This window comes from Primulina huaijiensis, chromosome 8, assembly GCF_012295235.1.
Source record: "Primulina huaijiensis isolate GDHJ02 chromosome 8, ASM1229523v2, whole genome shotgun sequence".
Lineage (NCBI taxonomy): Eukaryota > Viridiplantae > Streptophyta > Magnoliopsida > Lamiales > Gesneriaceae > Primulina > Primulina huaijiensis.
This window is the reverse complement of record NC_133313.1, coordinates 17,034,930-17,054,844: the sequence shown is the minus strand read 5'-3', so window position 1 is coordinate 17,054,844 and position 19,915 is coordinate 17,034,930. Positions and strand designations below refer to the sequence as shown.

At 33.5% G+C, this 19,915-nt stretch overlaps 1 protein-coding gene across 1 annotated transcript; it reads right to left on the bottom strand.

The window, feature by feature from the left end:
* Positions 1-3,317: 3,317 nt before the first annotated feature.
* LOC140982354 (uncharacterized) lies at positions 3,318-5,319 on the bottom strand. The gene is made up of 3 exons (XM_073448834.1): positions 4,832-5,319; positions 3,987-4,116; positions 3,318-3,783 (listed from the first exon to the last, which is right to left on the bottom strand). Exons 1-3 carry the CDS (start codon positions 5,255-5,257, stop codon positions 3,563-3,565), a joined length of 777 nt encoding a protein of 258 aa, XP_073304935.1. The 5' UTR covers positions 5,258-5,319; the 3' UTR covers positions 3,318-3,562.
* Positions 5,320-19,915: the final 14,596 nt, after the last annotated feature.

The following is a 19,915-nucleotide window of genomic DNA, read 5'->3' as shown; positions in this document are numbered from 1 at the left end:
GGGTTCCTGGATTTACAATTGGAGTTACTGTTATTATTTTATAATTTTCTTGTTTTCTGGGATCGTAAATTATCTTGATTTATCCCTTATTTCACATTGTTTAGGGGGCAAAAATGTGGTGTACGTATTTATAATCTAGGTTGATTGTCAAGTATGGAGATGCTCATTGTCAAAAATATCTTGTTATAAGGGAGTGGACGCATATAGATATTAAGATTTTGGTTTTTGTGACTTTTGAAAATTTTGAGGAACAATTTTTATATTGGGTTGTTGACTGAAATTGGGGAACAATTTTTTTACGATACTGTTTGGTAAATTTTATTTGGTTTCAGAATTTGAGATGTTAACTATAAGTTTATATTGTAATTTGGATGAAATGATTGATAAACTAACCCATATTTCTTATTTGGCACACGATGCTCTCTGGTACTACTTCTGATTTTTTTTGGTTATTATCTCATAGAATTTACTGGAGTATTGTTGTTCCTGAGTTCATCACAAGATTAGATCATGGTCCATCTGTGGTTGCTACACATCTACATACATCCCATTGACTGAACCGAGACCTGAAACACGACGAATGGATCTGAATTGCGATGGTAGATATATTGACTCTTGTAATATTTTTCCATAGTTATAAATTTCCTTTTAGAATATAACCAAATACTATCCAAACTGATTTTTTTTTGTTCTTATACACTTTGTGGTAGATAATATTGAAGAGGTTGGAGTTTCAAATTTGGAATATGTGGTTCATAGAGATGTTGAGGCACTATCTACAAATTCTATTGTAGATCAATTGGAGAGTAGACTATTTGTTGGTGAAGTTGTGAAAAGTGTTGAAGATGCTTATATAATATATTGTAATTATGGTCATGCAAAAGGTTTTAGTGTTAAAAAAGGTGATCAACGCACTTTCCTGGAACTAACAAACTTCAAGCTAAAGAGTTTGAATGTTCTTGCGAGGGTAGTAAAGATGAAAAACGTTCTAACGCATAAATACATGTTTACTTGAAGCTGACAGGTAGAAGTAAATGTAAAGCAAAGCTCAGAATAACTAGGCAACGTGGTGGAGAATGGACGGTTGGTAGATTTGTATAATGGCCAGACACTACTTAGACAAATGATATTGTATTTTGGGAAATCAAGCTTTGCTTCTCAAGTATATTTTAGTCTATGTTTTTCTGCTTCCAATCAGGATTGTGTGTATTGGAAAATCAGGCATTTGTTCTGCATTTGTAAAAATTGACCCTTATAAATTACATCCCATGTGCCTCAAAGACGTGTGTCCCATAATTAAAGGTAGCGTTCTTCATATCAATCCCCATCCATGCTATATGCACGTGGCCCAGAAAAATACACATTTTTTGTTTCAACACTATAAATGCATAGCAGACTAGAAAAACTACTAAATACTACCAGAAATACTATAAATGCATAGCAAACCAGGAATATTACTAAATACTTTATGAGAACAAAGTCATTAACAAAGTGATTAATCCACTTATCTTACATGACAGAACAAAACAATTAAAAAAGATTCATTGTAATAATACAAATACTACTTCTAATCTTCTTTAACACGAAGAGATTTCAGTTGTCGTTCTATCTCTTCAAATATTTGTGCAGCCTTTAAGCATTGCTCCCGTTGATCACGTGCTAAATCTACCTGGACATCTATTAGTTTAGCTAGTTTCTCATATTGGTCGGCAGATGTGGTGCAACTTGAAGCTGTAGTAGAACTTGAAGCGGAAGCTGAAGCGGGAGCTGAAGCGGACCTTGAACTCGAACAAGATTGTTTTTCCTTGTACGCCGTAAATGCTGCTACTGCTTCTTCATTAGTTTTATAAGACTTGTACAGCTCCACTAAATTTGTTAACTTGCATATGCGTTTCTTCCCAAGACGTATATACGCCGAGATTGCGTCCAACAAACACAACATATATTTTTCCCTACAGTTACACAAAATTTCCAAAAAAATTAATTAGTTTACTAAATGCAATAAATAATACAAAAAATAGCAACTTCAAATTAAACAGCTCACCCTTTTAGCACTATCAAGTCAGCAGATGCTGATAAGGTCCAATAGTCCAAGTCTTTACTGAATTAGAACAGCCAATGGAAGCCAAACCTATTTCAGCAGTACCACACAAATAAAACTCTTGTTCAATTCCTATTATTGCTCCACAACCCAACCTATTAGTGTTGATCTCTCTGTCACACACAATGCCACTGTATTGCACAAATTGTTGCCTATCTAACACAAATTTCACAACTCCATTCGTAAAAACATGGGTCAAGATGAATTTAGGGATGCAGTACCATGTTTTTTTATATTTATATTTCTAAAATAGATCAAATATTTAGGTGAGAATCGATTTAAACTGTTCATATATTATATGTTGTTATCATTAATTACTATATGATATTTTTTTAACATTCACTCTCTTGATTTTAGATCTACTTAAATATTATTTTTTTTCGTAGTTAATCTGAGGTTAAGAAAATTTAAAATAAGAACTCGGAATTAATTATTGAATTTTTCTTCAACCCTCGTGAAGTTGTTTAAATTTGTATAATATGAATCTAAGCTTACCCAATCTACCCAATCAAATAAAGAACTGATTCCATCAATAAAGACTTGGAAATAAAATGATTCAAAATTACGCACAAGCCAACAAATGCACGGTGGCGGCTTTTCGGAGGTGGCGGAGTGGTGACAGCGACGATCGTGTAACGGTCGAAAAGACGTAGTGAGATGTAGGTTTTCGGTGGTGACGACCGTCGTGGTGGCTCGTGATGGTGGCGACGTGGTGGGGGGAGTTGATGAAAACGTGAAGATTATCAAAGAGTTGGGGAAATGCCCTCTCCACCCTAAAGTTTAATTGGAATATCATTAGAATATCAAACCATAATAGAAAAAGATTGAGCAATTAACCATGATAAAAAAAGAGGCTATTTTTTAAAGCAGATTTTCAAAATTTTTTTTAAATAAAGGTACCACGTGTCAACGTTCGACTGGGTTAGGGCACAACCCTAACGCCAACATCGTACGAACCCAATATGTGATTGGATAAAAAAAATTACTACTTCAATTTTATTCACTTAAAAATCATGCCTTGTCTCCTCATTATAAATCTCCTCTATAGTTTATTCCGGGAAATTTTGGGAATAACCATGGTCAAAACTATTTTTTTAAAAAAATAACTGAGAATTTTTGAAAATTGTTCAATCAAAACAATTTTTTTTAAAAAAATAACAAATGAATATTATTGAAAATTAAATTGCTCAAATATCCTAATATAAGCACAAAAGACTTGAGGGTGAGTCTACAATATCTTTCCAAGAAGCATAATACAGAGTAAATTTCCACATCTCTTGGACTGCTATCCGTAATTAGCTTCATTTTGTTTGACAGTGTGCATTCAACCACAGGTTTCTTTATCAAGTGACAGATAAAAGAAAATCATGATCAAAATGAAGGAATCACTTTTTTGCCAATGGCCTTGCACAATATTATGACATTGTTAAACCAATCAAAATTTGAAAGAAAAATAGATGCTCATTTGGATTTCTGTTGATCGGAAACTCTGGAGGGCGTAATCTTGCAAATGGCCTCATCCTTTGATCTTAGAAGCTTCAGAGCAGGATGAACTTTAAGATCTCCCGCGACTATCTTTTGCCCAACATCGAGCTCGCTCACATCCACATCAATATAAGGTGGAATAATATCTGCAGGACAAAGATATTCGACTGTTCTTTTGATGATGTTCAGAGGTGAACCTGCAGACCAGTGACAAAACAAAAGAAAAAGGCTCAGAAACGAGAGAAAATGTAGCTTCATACAGCAGAAAAATATCACAACACAAGAACAATGATCTACAATGCACGGAAATGGATATCAGGCCACACTATATGATCCGTATAAGGGATATGTTTCCAGAAAAGTAAAATACTATGAAAATGAAACAATTATCTGAATGCACCTTTTTTGAGTCCAGGGGAAACATCATCTCCTCTTAACACTATAGGAATGTTGACCTTTAACAAAGCACTTGATGGAGCTCTTATAAATGTAACATTAAGCACCGCATCTGTCCTTGCATGCAGATGAAGCTGACATACAGAAAGAAGAATTCAATCAGAGCATATAACTAAATAGTTTGACATACAGAGTACATAACATGTTAGAAGCAATCAAAATCTTCTTTGTATCTGCTGCTTCTATACTATACATTTGAATGGCAATGGCTTTAAAAAAACAAATGGTCCACTCTAAGATTTATTAGCAGAACTCAGAAATAGTTTGATCCCATTAAAGGAGCACCACAACTCTCAGACATGAACAAAATTCCTCACGCATCCAAAAATAAACTCGCCGCGAACTTCTAGAGAACACTTAAAGATGTCCTTACTCCATTACCAGGAGCAAAGATACCGCGCGGGATGGAAGTGAAATACAATAACAAGTCCTTATTATCTTGTTCCACCAAGTATCCGATGAATTCATCTGGATTTCCGGACACGATGACTACCTTATCTACTCAAGAATTAATTCATACAGTATGCCAGATCAGATTAAACAAAAAATTGTGCTTACTTGTTGGAAACAAAGGGAAATCGTTTTCAAAGAAGCCCAAAAATTGCACAACTTTTTTAACAAATCATTACACAAATTATAGACAAGCACATGAAAATTGTGAGGAACAGTTTACATTTAAATATCAGTTTTAGGTGAATAAGAATCGTTATTTCAATAAATTGCAAAATTCCTAGCTCACTGAAACTTCTTCTACTCGGATGAATAATGCAGTTAACACATAGAACATACATTTCTGGGCAAAACCCGGACTTTTTCTACAATCTCATCGGAGCCGAATTCGGACACAACTTCGAGATCAAAAAGCCTAGAAAGGAAGAAAGATCGACCCAAATGGTTCACGAGTTTCTTAATCTGATTCGACTGAACCGAAACTAGGCGCTTATTGCCCCCGTGCTGGCCATCTTCTTGCTCGAACACAATACTCGGCACTCGGCCAGCTTTCCTCTCCTTGGCAGCAATATTCTTTCCGGAGGTGGCGCGTGGAATCGCGTGGATGGTTTCATCGTATTTAGGGTCTGGTCTTGGGAATCCCTCCAGGTAGAAGAACCGTGGAAGAGTAGTGTCGAGCTCTTGGAGGAGTGCGGCGGTGGCATAACGGCGGAAGTAGTGGGGAAGAGTGGTTGTGGTCAAAGCTGCGGCTCGTCGGATGAGCATTTGGGTGGGTGAGGGTTGGGATTTGGAGGGTTTTGGAACACGATGAAATGGGGTGGAGGGACAGTAGGGAAATTTAGAGAAAAGGAGTGGATCGTGGCTTATTTAAAAAAAAAATCCCAAAGTTAATTGACATAAATATTTTTTTATTTAAATGTAAATATATTATTAACTTGAACTCTTAACATCAAATCCATCCATCTTATTCAGTCGACTCCAAACTAGGTCGACCTCCTTTCATTTTTTTTCCGACGACGATTCTCAATGAAAATCGTCCTTTTCTTCCCATCAATTTTCGATACAGATCCTTTCAATCTAAGCAAACTCAATCGAACAAATTCGATTTATTGCTTCTGTTTCTTCGACTCGCTTGAAGAATAAAAAGTCGACCTAAAAACCGTAGACCAAAATTTTTATCTACATTTTACTTGGGTCGACCAAGATCGTAAAATGTTGGGTCGACCAAAGTTCATTTGGGTAGACCAAAGCTTGGTCGACCAAAGCTTTTGTTTGGGTCGACCAAGCTATAAAATGTTGGGTAGACCCAAAATTTGGTCTATCCAACATCGATCAAGCTTGGATCGAACCAGTGCTTATTTTTGTATCAGAGTTCAGTTATTTTTTAGCGTGTAATATGTTTGATAATCATTAGACATTGTATTGCTTTTTTAATTATTGGACATTGTATTGATTTTTTTAATTTCGATTTAAGTATTTATGGTGGAATTTTGTTGTTGGTCAGTTTTTGGGTCGACCATGGTGATTTCTGGGTCGACCATGTTACTTCTGGGTCGACCTTGTTGATATTTGGGTCGACCATGTTGATATCTGGGTCGACCCACGTTGCTTTTGGGTCGACCTTTTTTCTAACACAAGAATCCATATATTTGACCAATGTTGCATGTTTTTAACATATGAATCACATAATTTCACAAGTATGTTCTTACATGATTATGTTACATGTTATGACATATGAGTCACAATTTCACCACTATGTTACATGTGTTTTGACATATGAGCCACAATTTCACAATTATGTTATATAATTTAACATATGAATCACAATTTCACAACTATGTTACATGTGTTTTGACATATGAGCCACAATTTCACAATTATGTTATATACTTTAACATATGAATCACAATTTCACAACTATGTTACATGTGTTTTGACATATGAGCCACAATTTCACAATTATGTTATATACTTTAACATATGAATCACAATTTCACAACTATGTTACATGTGTTTTGACATATGAGCCACAATTTCACAATTATGTTATATATTTTAACATATGAATCACAATTTCACAACTATGTTACATGTGTTTTGACATATGAGCCACAATTTCACAATTATGTTATATGTTTTAACATATGAATCACAATTTCACAACTATGATATATGTTTTAACATATGAATCGCAAATTCACAACCAACTATGTTACATGTTGTTTTAAAATATGAATCACAATTTCACAACTATGTTACATGTTTTAATATATGAATCACAATTGCACAATTATGTTACATGTTTTTAACATATGAATCACAATTTCACAAGTATGTTATACAATATTACATGTTTTAACATATGAATCACATATTTAGCTGGGTCGACACAAAGTAGACCTTCTTGTTTTTGGGTCGACCCTTGTTGCTTTGCTTTTGGGTCGACCCAAAGGTATATCCTACAAAATTCAACAAAAATTAAGAGAATAAGATAATTAGAATAGATAAAAATTTTAATAATAATAATAATAATAAAAAAAAACAAACCTGACATAATTATGAGTTCTTCTTGGTCCACCAAAATTATGTTGGTGGACCAAGAAGAATTCTTGGTCGACCAACAAAATTTTGGTCGACCAACAAAATTAATCCTGGTCGACCCATAATACTTGGTCGACCAACTTAATTTTGGTCGACCAATTTTTCTGGGTGGATTTTTATTTTTTCTCAAAGTAGATTTTGGGTCGACTAAATTGGTTTTGGGTCGACAGATCCAGATTTGGGGAAAAAGAGGTAGATGACTCCTAAATTTTAATTGGAGAAGATGTGTGACGACCGAGAAGAAAAAGAAGAGGATAATTAATTAAGTTAAAGAGTTTAATTGCAGTTAATGTAATAATCAAAAGTCAACTCCTTGTTTCTTAAAAAAAAGTCATAGCTCTTGTTTTTTAAATAATTTCTGTCTCACTCCTACTTTTTTAATTAGCCCAGGGACAGTAGCCAAACATAGAAATTGGACCTGTTTTATTTGGGCCTTCAGTAAGTTAACAATGACTGGCCCAATCCATTACCTTTACTAAGATATCAATTAGGTCTTTATAGGCCTGCTATTTTTCAAAGTTTACCTTAAGTGAACATATAAACATCAAATAATTATATGAATTGTATAAACAAAAACTTCAAATAATTCATTTTAAATGACATTGTGACAACCGAAAATGAATTACATTATTTTTCTCGTGTTGTTCTTCTTTGAGAATGTTGTTTACTCATTATACGACTTCCCTCACAATCTTTGGGTAATCATAATAAATTCTAAGCGTCATAACTTAGAAATCCAAATTCAAGATTTTATGTCTTGTTAAGTTTGGATTTAACCGCGCTAGCTTATAGAATTTATGATTTTATCAAATTCTAAGTAATATGAATTTATAAATCCGAATTCAAGGTTTTATATCTTACTGAGTTTGGATTAATTGTTCGAATTCAAACCTTGTACATTATTTTCACATTTGACACCATCATATTGTCCAAGTCTGACACTTCACTTGTCATTGGATTATTGTCTAAGCTTTCATTCTTTTTCAAATTTTAAGCGTTATAACTTAGAAATCTAAATTCAAGATTTTAAATTAATTGCAAAGTTATATTTAAGTGTGTTTGCTTACAAAATTTAAAATTGGAATATCGAATTGCATTCACAATTTGAATTTAAGCATAAAAGTTTATAAAACTTGATTCAATATTTAATATCTTACAAATTCAAAGTTTTAAACGTATACAACTTACAAAATTAAATTAAATCGAACAACAAAGAGCACAACAACTTGTCACAAAATATAAAACATATTGTATATAATTGATACATTATTCTTATGTTCATTAGAAGCCGCAAAAACTTCATATTTCAGTTCGCATGATATCGATCTCATATCTTATACTATAATCAATGAATATGATAAAATATTCTTATCTCCGATTTAAGGAGCCATATAAATTCTCAATGAATGGAACAACTCATGTGTCATTGTCTTTTCAACAAAAAATTCCATAGTTGTTGAGATCATTTATGCTTCAACCCATATCTCATTTGATATAGTTAATTTTAGAGTTATGTTTGATAATCTTTTCCAATCCATTGTCCAAAAAATTAAGATCTCGAGTCTCATTCTGATTTGTTTCTTTAGATTCAAGAATTTTTCTAAATTTAATCAACAAAGGATTGGATTTTTGAACCAAAAAACCATTTGAATGGACTTCTTTAGATTAATACGTTCGCATAATCCTTGTGATCCATAAATTACAACCGTTGCATTTTGCATAGGAAAATCAACACATTCATAGTTCTTCAATCAAATGAATTCGAATGAACTTTAAATTTAAGGATTATAACAAAAGAAAGCATTTGAAATTTCAAACCCTAGTATTTTAAGTTAGTCAAAAATGGAGCATCGACTGAAATCGAATCAATTTCCATGTATTTGTTAATGACAATAACCTTTAGTCTTTATGCTCTGATAATCATGCCTTTGATATTCCATCATTGCAAGCTTAGACTCTTAGCTACCGATTTCCACGCTTCGCTACCGATTTTCCTACTTGGCGAAGAATTTCTCGTCTGTTAGAGTAGATGTCTTGCAAGCCAACAGTTGGCTAGAGAATTTATTGACTCAACTATAATAAACAATCTTTATTTTAATATAATTTAACTTTTTATGGTTTTGTTTTACTTTATCTGTATACTCATGCAATCAGCATAGATAAAGTCCTTGATTATACTTTAATACAAATGAATCGTAATTCGATGTTGAAACTCATTTGTAAACATTGTATAATCTAAATTTGTTCCTAGTCGATTCAGCTCATAAAACATGGATAAAGGTCGTTCGAGCTCGAGACTAGCATCTGTGATGTTGTGTACCGCGTTTCTTGGTAAGGGCATAGAGATGTCCAAACATGCATATGGGTAGTAATATGATGATTATACCGAACAATCCTCCCTCGGACTTTCCAAGTGGTTATCATTCATCGAGAGGATAAGTCTGTGGTTATGATTGTACACCATTATTCCTTACGACCCGGGACAACACTGAGGCTCTATATGCTAAGGCTGTGCTTTTACTCGTTTACCGGCTCCAGAAGAGTCATCGGGTGGCGAGATTAGGTACAGTTGGGACACATGTAGGATCCAGTGCATTGTTGTCGGGGATTCACCACTCACCTACGGGTGTAGATATCCTATGTGATCTGATGAAATAATAGTGCGTGGAATCTCTGACCAGAGTATGAGATGTACGTTAGAGAAGAAGTTCTCCAACGGTACATGCGATGCCACTATTTATATTTATCACATAATTATCAAATTATTATGCAATCCTCGATGAACCAATGGTAGCAGATTCGATCGGGATATATGAGATGAAGGAACCGTACTGTACGTTAATCATAATCGACTGGTTCTTTCAGGCACTATCAGTGATACCTAGGAAATCATGGGGCGATGCTACTAGACGCTCTTACCATGGTTCGATGGGTTTAATCAGAAATATGATTTCTGACATTCTCATGATCAATTGTTGATAAATAGAATGAGGCAAATAAGGGTAAGCCCGAATAAAAGATTATGTCCTGAATCACAAGGAGTTGTGAACCCACGGCTAGCTGTATCCCTGAACCATTGAGGGTCACACAAGCACTGGATCGTTTGTTCTCGTTGAGATAATAAATTCAATGAGTTTAAATTATAAAAAAATAAGTTTGATATGATTAATCGATAAGCTTATAAGTAAAGTTTCTAAGAGCTTATAGAAATTTTGAGAGCATGACTGCTAAAACAGTCAAAGGGAGTGCACCTGCCTTATTTGGACATTGGTGATCTCGAAATCAAAGTGTGCATCATAATAACAAACAAGTTGAAATTGTCACATCGATGATATTTTATCACCGATCGGGATTATGAGGATATTAATGTAATGAGAGCATGAATCATGACTTGTAAGAGTATGAGCACATCATGCTGATTTATTAAAGTTCAAATGAGCTTTAATAATTAAATTATATTTTAATTGAGTTAAAATATAGCACATTAAGTTTTTTTTATATATAAAATATGGTATTGATTTATGTAATATGAAAATATTCATGATACCATAATTTTAGTAACTTCCACACAAAGCAAAATAATATTAATGCATGATATTCTCAAAATATATGTGTTAATATTCAAGATTGCATTTAATATGGCATGAATTTAGAATCTTTAGTTAACTTAATTAATTGGATTAATTAAGTAAAAATAAAATATAATTAAAATATTTTATTATTCTAATGGAATGCATTTGAGAAAGATTTTCGGTGATTTGAAAAAAAAAAATCGAGATTGACTTTGATTTGGCATGCAAATATTTTTAGAATCTTTAATTAAGAAAATTGAAGATTAGAAGAATAAATGAGAATTTTGATTTTTATTAACATGAGATAAGGCATCCCAAAAATTATTCTTCTTCACAAGAATTTTTCGGCTCTTCCCAAGGAGAAAGTCTCCATCGGCCGAAGTATTGCTCTCAAATGGGTTTTGAACCATTTTGTATTTTTGATCTCTGCGAAAAATATCTTCTATTTTTCTAGTGTAATTTAGAAGAGGAATAAATATTCCAGTCGTGGATCGGATTGGGAGATCGGATAATGTTCATAGGTATTTACAAGAGCTATATCCGCCTATACCGGATTAGTTGGAGCCAAGTGATTTAATTCACTAAAGGTATTATTCTAAGACCCTATGAATGTTTAATTAAAACCATTGCTCAAACATATATATTTTGATTGTCAAAATAAAATAAAAATTTTAAACTTCCGCCGCGTTTTGGGCACGAGAAAACCGAGATCCAACACCGTCGAGATCAACGTTTCTGGTGGCATGATGGGAATGTTGCCATCTTCTTGACATAATAGAAAATTTGACAGCGTTTTGTTATTAATTCCATCTGTAGATAATCATAAATTTATCACTCTACCTTGAATTCTTCTTTCTTCTTCTTCGGCTAGCTTTTCCGCGACTTCATATAGCACGGTGTGGATTCTCCAATAAACCATTAACGAGATCTGCAATCCGAAGATGGCAATGCTCAAGAGGAATGTTAGCAAATTTTAAATCGAGACGAGAGAGATCACTTTGTCTTTAAGAAAAATTTTCCCCGCACTTGGTGTACACGAGATATGACGATCGTCTCCAAGATAAAACGACTTCCAAATTGAAATGACATCACTACAAATCACAAGTTCCATAACCATGAAATGATATGAATTCTATCTTGTATAGAAAAAATAAAAAAAGAAGAAGACATTCAATATGAATGCAAATATTTTTGCAAAATTCTCTTTCTTGACCGCCCCAGCACGTCCCTTGCTTCTTGGAATTTTCCAGGCAGCTCTTGGGACACTGGACTGCCTCTTTTTGGGTGCTCCAATGTCTCTAATTCGTGTTCAGAGCTCGATTTTCTATCTGGTGCTATCGTTTCGGGTTTATTTCATTTTCTTGCTTAATTTTCATTCACTTAAGCCAAATAAATTCAATTGTAAGCCATTTTTTTACAAGCCTTTCATCTTCACCAATGCACCTTTAGTGACTGTGAGAACTTCATCCTTTGCCCGGAAAGTGTATCCAAGCTGATCAAGCATTCCAAGAGAAATTAAGTTTCTCTTCAATTCTGCTACAAATCGAACTTCTGTTAGAACTTTCCTTGTACCATATGCTATCTTGATTCTAATGGAAACAATACAATTCCCTCAACTTGACATGCAACATTGTTTCCTATAAGAACTTTCCCACCATCTACCTTGGCCAATTCATAGAACCAGCTCTTGTTCGGGCTCATGTGAAACGAACACCCTAAATCCAAAATCCACTAATTCTCAGATTTTTCAGTGGTGATTGATAGTACAACACAACTGCACTTTGAAACACTTCTTCCACAAAGGCAGCATTGTAAGAAAAAAATGACCCATATTAATCAGAAGAAGGAAAGACGTGTAGGAAATGGCGACGGCCATTACCTACAAATTTTGACAAACGTGCTCAACTTTAGAAACTTGAGATACGTACACGATTCTTCTTCTGAATCTCGGCTCCCGATACACTCATCGATGGTATGAGAAACGCCTATAAATAGAGCGATTGAGGTCCCTAAGCACACACATCATAAGAAATATACATCATCTATCGAGAGGGTGGAGTGCTAAGAAGGCTTCAATCGAGAAGAAAATCAGAGAAATTGAAATTTTCAATGGCCGGAGGTAACACTTGATTTAAGCTTCCGCATATTATTTTTTCATGTTCATGTATACGTAAAAACATGATTTTGAGAAAAATCTCTAACATTTGGTATCAGAGCCGTGATACCTCTGCCTTGAAAATTTTGCTTTTAGGAATTTACGTAAGAAAAATGAAAGTTTAAAGATCGGACATAATAATATTAAAAAACTTACCTTGGAATTGTGTTTTCAGTTGCACCTTGAAGTTCTTCCTTGAAATATTAAATATTGGAGATTTTGTTTTCTGAAATTTTCGGAGGATATGAACAAATAATACATGAGAAAAAGCAAGAGAATGGTTTGAAGATGAAGTGCATGCAATTCATCTTCAAACTCAATCAATGTGCAATAACGTTTATAAAATTAATTATATGGAGCCTACGTACACATGCAATTCAATCCATTGCATTTTCAGATAAATAATTGTGTCGGTTCAAATTTATTAAATTTATTATTATTATTTTTATGGAGCCTACGTACACATGCAATTCAATCAATTGCATTTTCAGATAAATAATTGTGTCGGTTCAAATTTATTGTTATTATTATTTTTTAAATAATAATAATAATAATAATAATAATAATAATAATAAATTTAATAATAATGTATTATTAATGTGTTATTAAGTTATATGTATAATTCGGTATACATATATCATTTAGTTAAATAATTTGTACACATTAAAAATAATTCCAAGTTTGATGTAATTTCTAATACATACCTAGAAATTATTTTTGCATGTTAGATATAATGTCAAATATTATGGATAAGTGTTTGATGTATACATGCAAAATTAATGTTAATGTTGCATTTATTTTTAAGTTTTTTAAATGCAAATTGTATTGAAAAATATTTTAGTAAATCAATATTCACATTCTGTTCATATTTAATTATATTGAGTTGTTTATAATTTAAAATGAACATATCAAGTAAGATGTGAATATAATATTTAAAATAAAATATTTCAGATGTTCACAAATGAACAAATAATCTTCACTTTATCACTACTCTGATAAAAGAGAAAAACTGATGAGGAGTTCATATTTTCACATAAATGTGGTCCTCACTTTATTACTACTCTGATTGAAGAGAAAAACTGATGGGGAACGTATTTGTTCATATTAAGTAAAAATGTGAATATAAAGTTATTAAATAAAAAAAATTGGCTTATAAAGATTCGCATAAATGTGGATAACAAAAGTGAATAATAATTGTAAGGTGACATGAGAAAACATGATCTGGGGGAGTTCTTCATAGATCGATTTAAACTGCCTTGACTAGCCACTGGTCTCCCTGAAGAATGTTGCTCTGACTAGGAGTTAGGTATTTAAAAGGGCTTAGCACTACCTATCTTTCCTGGGAGCACTCTTGGAAAATGTTGATTATGTTACTAAATAATTATTATATAAAGTATTATAGTAAAGCTAAAAATTTTTCCGGTGAACTGTATAATTTTAAATAATTGAGGAATAGCCACAACATCCTTAATTATGGAAAATTATGCATTAAGTGGATTTGGATCACATAATGGACAACAATTGTAATTAATTATATAAACATAATAAATTTTACCCCACATGGATTTTTTTTATATTTATATAACTAATTAGGTTCAAATATCAAATAATATTTTTCTTAATTTACCCACAGGAGTTAAGGAAAATACATTTTGATAGTTTTATCATAAAGTTACAGAAAAATCTTATTGAATTAAAATTTTAGCCCACATGCAAATTTTATGTCACTAGATTTTTAAAACATGAATTACATTGATAAAACATGATATTCTCTCAAAATTTTAAGCATATGATATTTTGTGCAGTTATGCAATCTGCGAGTTTTTTTAATATGAAATGTGAAATTTCCGAACTAAAGGACGACAACTATAAAATATGGAAAGAAAGAATTCTTCTTCAATTATGGTGGATGGATATTGATTATGCTATACGGAAAGACGAACCATCTGCTATTACTGAAAACAACATTCCGGATGATGTTGATCTTTATGAAAAATGGGAGCGATCTAATCGACTCTGCGTAATGTTCATAAAGATCAAAATCTCTGCTGGCATGCGTGGTTCTGTCAACCAGCATAATAATGTCAAAGAATTACTGAAGGCTATTGATGAACAATTTCAGTCTTCAGATAAGGCACTAGCAAGCATCCTAATTATGGAATTCTCTTCATTAAGGCTCACCAGTGTCAGAGGTGTGCGAGAGCACATAATGAAAATGTGGGACATAGCGGCTCGACTCAAGATACTTGAAGTGGAAATGTCTGAAACTTTTCTTGTGCACTACATTTTATGCACTCTTCCACAGCAATATGGACCCTTCAAAATTTCCTACAATACACATAAGGATAAATGGTCAATCAATGAATTAATGACCATGTGTGTTCAAGAGGAGGAAGGCTGTTGATGGAAACAAGTGATAATGTATTTGTGACTACACAAAGAAAGTATAAGAAGCAAGCCAAAGTCAAGGGAAAAGGGAAAGGAATAATTCCACCTCAACCTGATTTTAAGAAAGAATCCAAGTGTTTTTTCTGTAAAAAGACGGGACACGTGAAGAAGGATTGCAATAAATTTAAGGACTGGCTTGAAAAGAAAGGTATTCCTACTTCATTTGTGTGTTATGAATCTAATATGGTTAATATGATTTATAACACATGGTTGATTGATTCTGGTTCTACAATCCATGTTACAAATACCTTGCAGGGTATGCAAAACCTAAGGAAGCCAATAGAAAATGAGCGAAGCATCTATTCAGGAAACAAGATGTCTTCGCATGTGGAGGCTATTGGGACTTGCTGCCTAGTGTTGAATAGTGGTTATATTTTAAATTTGGAAAAGACATTTTATGTTCCTAGTTTTTCTAGGAATTTAATTTCAGTTTCAAAACTTGTACTCTTTGGTTATTCATTTCAGTTTTTGGATAAATCAGTAAATTTGTTTTATAAATCAAATCTTATTGGAAATGGTACAATGGTTGATGGTCTTTTCTATATTTATTTACAAAATAATAACACCACTATGCATGTTCAAGGAGGTACTAAAAGATGTGTTATAAATGAAGATTCCTCTATATTATGGCATCGGAGATTGGGACACATCTCCATAGAGAGAATTAAAAGATTAGTAAATGATGGAGTACTTAGTACTTTATATTTTACTGATTTTGAAACTTGTGTGGACTGCATTAAGGGAAAGAAGACCAATAAGTCTAAAAAGGGTGCCAAGAGGAGTACAGAAATATTAGAAATCATACATTCAGATATTGTTGTCAAGATATGGACATGCAAAGTCCGAAATACTTCATCTCTTTTATTGATGATTATTCACGATACATGTATATCTACATGCTTCATAACAAAAACGAAGCACTTGAAGTCTTTAAAGTTTTTAAGGCTGAAGTGGAGAAGCAATGTTGAAAACATATTAAGATTGTGAGAACAGATAGAGGTGGAGAATATTACGGTAGATACACTGAGAACGGACAAGCACCTGGTCCGTTTGCGAAGTTTCTCCAAGAACATGGGATTGTTGCCCAATATACTATGCCTGGTTCTCCGGAACAAAATGGCGTAGCTGAGAGGAGAAACCGAACATTATTGGACATGGTGAGTAGCATGTTTATTAGCTCTAAACTTTCTAAATCCTTGTGGACTGAAGCTCTTAAGACAACCGTGTATATATTAAACCGAGTTCCAACTAAGGCTATCCCAAAGACGCCATTTGAGTTATTTAAATGTTGGAAACCGAGTTTGCAACATATACGTGTTTGGGGTTGTCTTTCTAAAATAAGAGTTTACAACCCATATGAAAAGAAACTTGATCCAAGAACTATAAGTGGATATTTCATTGGGTATGCCGAAAATTCCAAAGGGTACAGATTCTAATGTCCATCTCACAACACTAGAATTGTGGAAATAAGAAATGCAAAATTTCTTGAAAATGACTTGATTAGTGGGAGTGATCATGACATATTTTTTTAGAATGATCACATTAATGCGCAACCCTCTTATTCAAATGACAGATTGATTGTTATTCACACCCCTCAAGACCAAATGCGTGTTAGACAACCAGTTACTGAAGTTCCACAAATCGCTGATGAAAAACCAGTAGATCAAGTTGTTAATGAAGAACAACAAAAAATTGTTGATCAACCAAACAACCTTAGGAGATCTACTAGAATAAGAAGATCAGCTATATCTAGTGATTATGTTGTGTATTTACAAGAATCGGATTTTAACAACGGAGCCGAAAATGATCCTGAAACGTTTTCACAAGCCATGAGTTGTAATGAGTCAAAACTATGGTTTAATGCTATGAAAGAAGAGATGAATTCTATGGCAGTTAATGGAGTCTGGGATCTTGTTCAGTTACCTGATGGTGTAATAGCCATTGGATGTAAATGTGTCTATAAAACAAAGAAAGACTCATTAGGCAACATTGAAAGGTATAAAGCAAGACTCGTTGCTAAAGGATTAACTCAACAGGAAGGAATCGATTATAAGGAGACTTTTTCTCCTGTATGTAAAAAAGATTCTCTCCGTATCATTCTAGCATTAGTTGCACATTTTGACTTAGATTTGCAACAAATGGATGTGAAAACAGCTTTTCTCAATAGAGAACTAGAGAAAGAGGTTTATATGAAACAACCTCAAGGATTCTTCTCTAGTAATGGTGAACAATTGGTTTGTAATCTTAAGAAATCTATATATGGATTGAAACAAGCTTCCCGTCAATGGTATTTAAAATTTCATGATGTTATCTCTTCATTCGGATTCGTTGAGAACCTCATGGATCAATGTATATACCAGAAGGTCAGTGGGAGCAAGATTTGTTTCTTTATTATATATGTGGATGATATATTACTTGCAACCAATTATAAAGGGTTTGTTATATAAGGTGAAACAATTTCTCTCTAAAAACTTTGATATGAAGGATATGGGCGATGCATCTTATGTCATTGGCATTAAGATACATAGAGATAGAATTCGAGGTATTATAGGTCTGTCTCAAGAAAGCTATATAAACAAAGTTTTAGAGAGATATCGGATGAAAGATTGTTCACCAAGTATAGCTCCCGTTGTGAAATGCGATAAATTCAATTTGAGCCAATGCCCAAAGAATGATCTAGAGCGGGAACAAATGAAAAACATTCTTTATGCTTCTGCTGTAGGAAGCTTGATGTATGCTCAGGTTTGCACTAAACCTGACATTGCATTTGTTGTTGGGATGTTGGGAAGATATCAGAGTAATCCAGGTTTAGACCATTGGAAAGCTGCAAAGAAAGTCATGAGGTACCTTTAACGGACCAAAGATTATATGCTTATGTTCAAACGAACTGAGAATTTGGAAGTAATTGGCTACTCTGATTCAGACTATGCTGGCTGCATTGATTCAAGAAAATCCACTTCATGATATATTTTCATGCTAGCTGGTGGAGTTGTATCTTGGAGAAGTGCAAAGAAGACATTGACTGCTACTTCCACTATGGAAGCTGAGTTCGTATCTTGTTTTGAGGCAACCTCACATGGTGTATAGTTGAAGAGTTTCATTTCAAGGCTTAGAATAATGGATTCTATATCTAAGCCATTAAGAATATATTGTGACAATTCAGCTGCTATTTTTATGGCTATAAATAACAAAAGTGGTAGTCGAAGAAAGCATATCGACATTAAGTATTTAGCCATACGAGAACGTGTTAAAGATAAGAAGTTACTTATCGAGCACATTAGCACTGAATTGATGATTGCGGATCCTTTGACTAAGGGCATGCCACTATTGAAATTTAAGGATCATACAAAAAGAATGTGACTTGTTTCCTTTATGTAATTTTGTTGTAAGAACAAATTTAATGAAACTATGATGTGATATTTTCTCATATTTCTTGTGCACACATTCATTGATTTGAGAAATATCAATAAAGTTGGACCTCGAATAAACATAAAGTTTATTCATTAAGTTATACAGTTTGAGATATATAATGCATTGTGATACATGGAAGATAATACTTGCTTCTAGAGGAACTATCGCGATGATTCATGTGTTATGTTTTCTCTTATGGTAAATGAGATATATGGGTCAAGTGGGAGAATGTAAGAAAAAAATGACCCATATTAATTAGAAAAAGGAAAGACGTGTAGGAAATGGCGACGGCCATTACCTACAAATTTTGACAAACATGCTCAACTTTAGAAACTTGAGATACGTACACGATTCTTCTTCTGAATCTCGGCTCCCGATACACTCATCGATGATATGAGAAACGCCTATAAATAGAGCGATTGAGGTCCCTAAGCACACACCTCATAAGAAATATACACCATCTATCGAGATGGTGGAGTGCTTAGAAGGCTTCAACCGAGAAGAAAATCAGAGAAATCGAAATTTTCAATGGCCGGAGGTAACACTTGATTTAAGCTTCCGCATATTGTTTTTTCATGTTCATGTATACGTAAAAACATGATTTTGAGAAAAATCTCTAACAAGCATCTCCCACGCTAATAAATTATTATCATTATTATTAACGAATTAAGTTTCAAAGATGATTCGCTCAGCTGACAGCTACTGAATCATCTGCACACCGTAAGAAATTTTCCTCATTACTACTGTTACTTTGATTTTTGGTTCAGTGGGGTTCTGTATTTTGTGAGAATTCTGAGGTCTAATGTAAATTTATACTTATATTAAGCAAGAGATCATATCGACCACTTTTGGTCTCGTGTATTATTTTTTTCATTCCTAAAATTCACATTCTTATACTATAATTTAATTAATCAGGTGTTGTGCTGCTATTCATGGTGACCCTTTTTTGACGAGAAGTATGAACATCAGGTGGACTCTTTTGCTGAGAAGGCGGTGGCCAAGCTCAAGAAACAGATGCAGCATTTGATGCTAAAGTGCTGTCCATGATTCCAAGAGGACCATTGAAGGATAAAAAGAGGGCTTGAGGCCGTTGTTATGTATGTGTTGTTTTCTGTAGTTCCAATGTCTTTGCCGCTCGGATTTCATGAAAATGTCGATAATACATATAGTTGGTCAAGGATAGTATGGTGTCTGTGGGTTTCCTCTAGGATCATAAGTTCATCTCCAGGATAAATA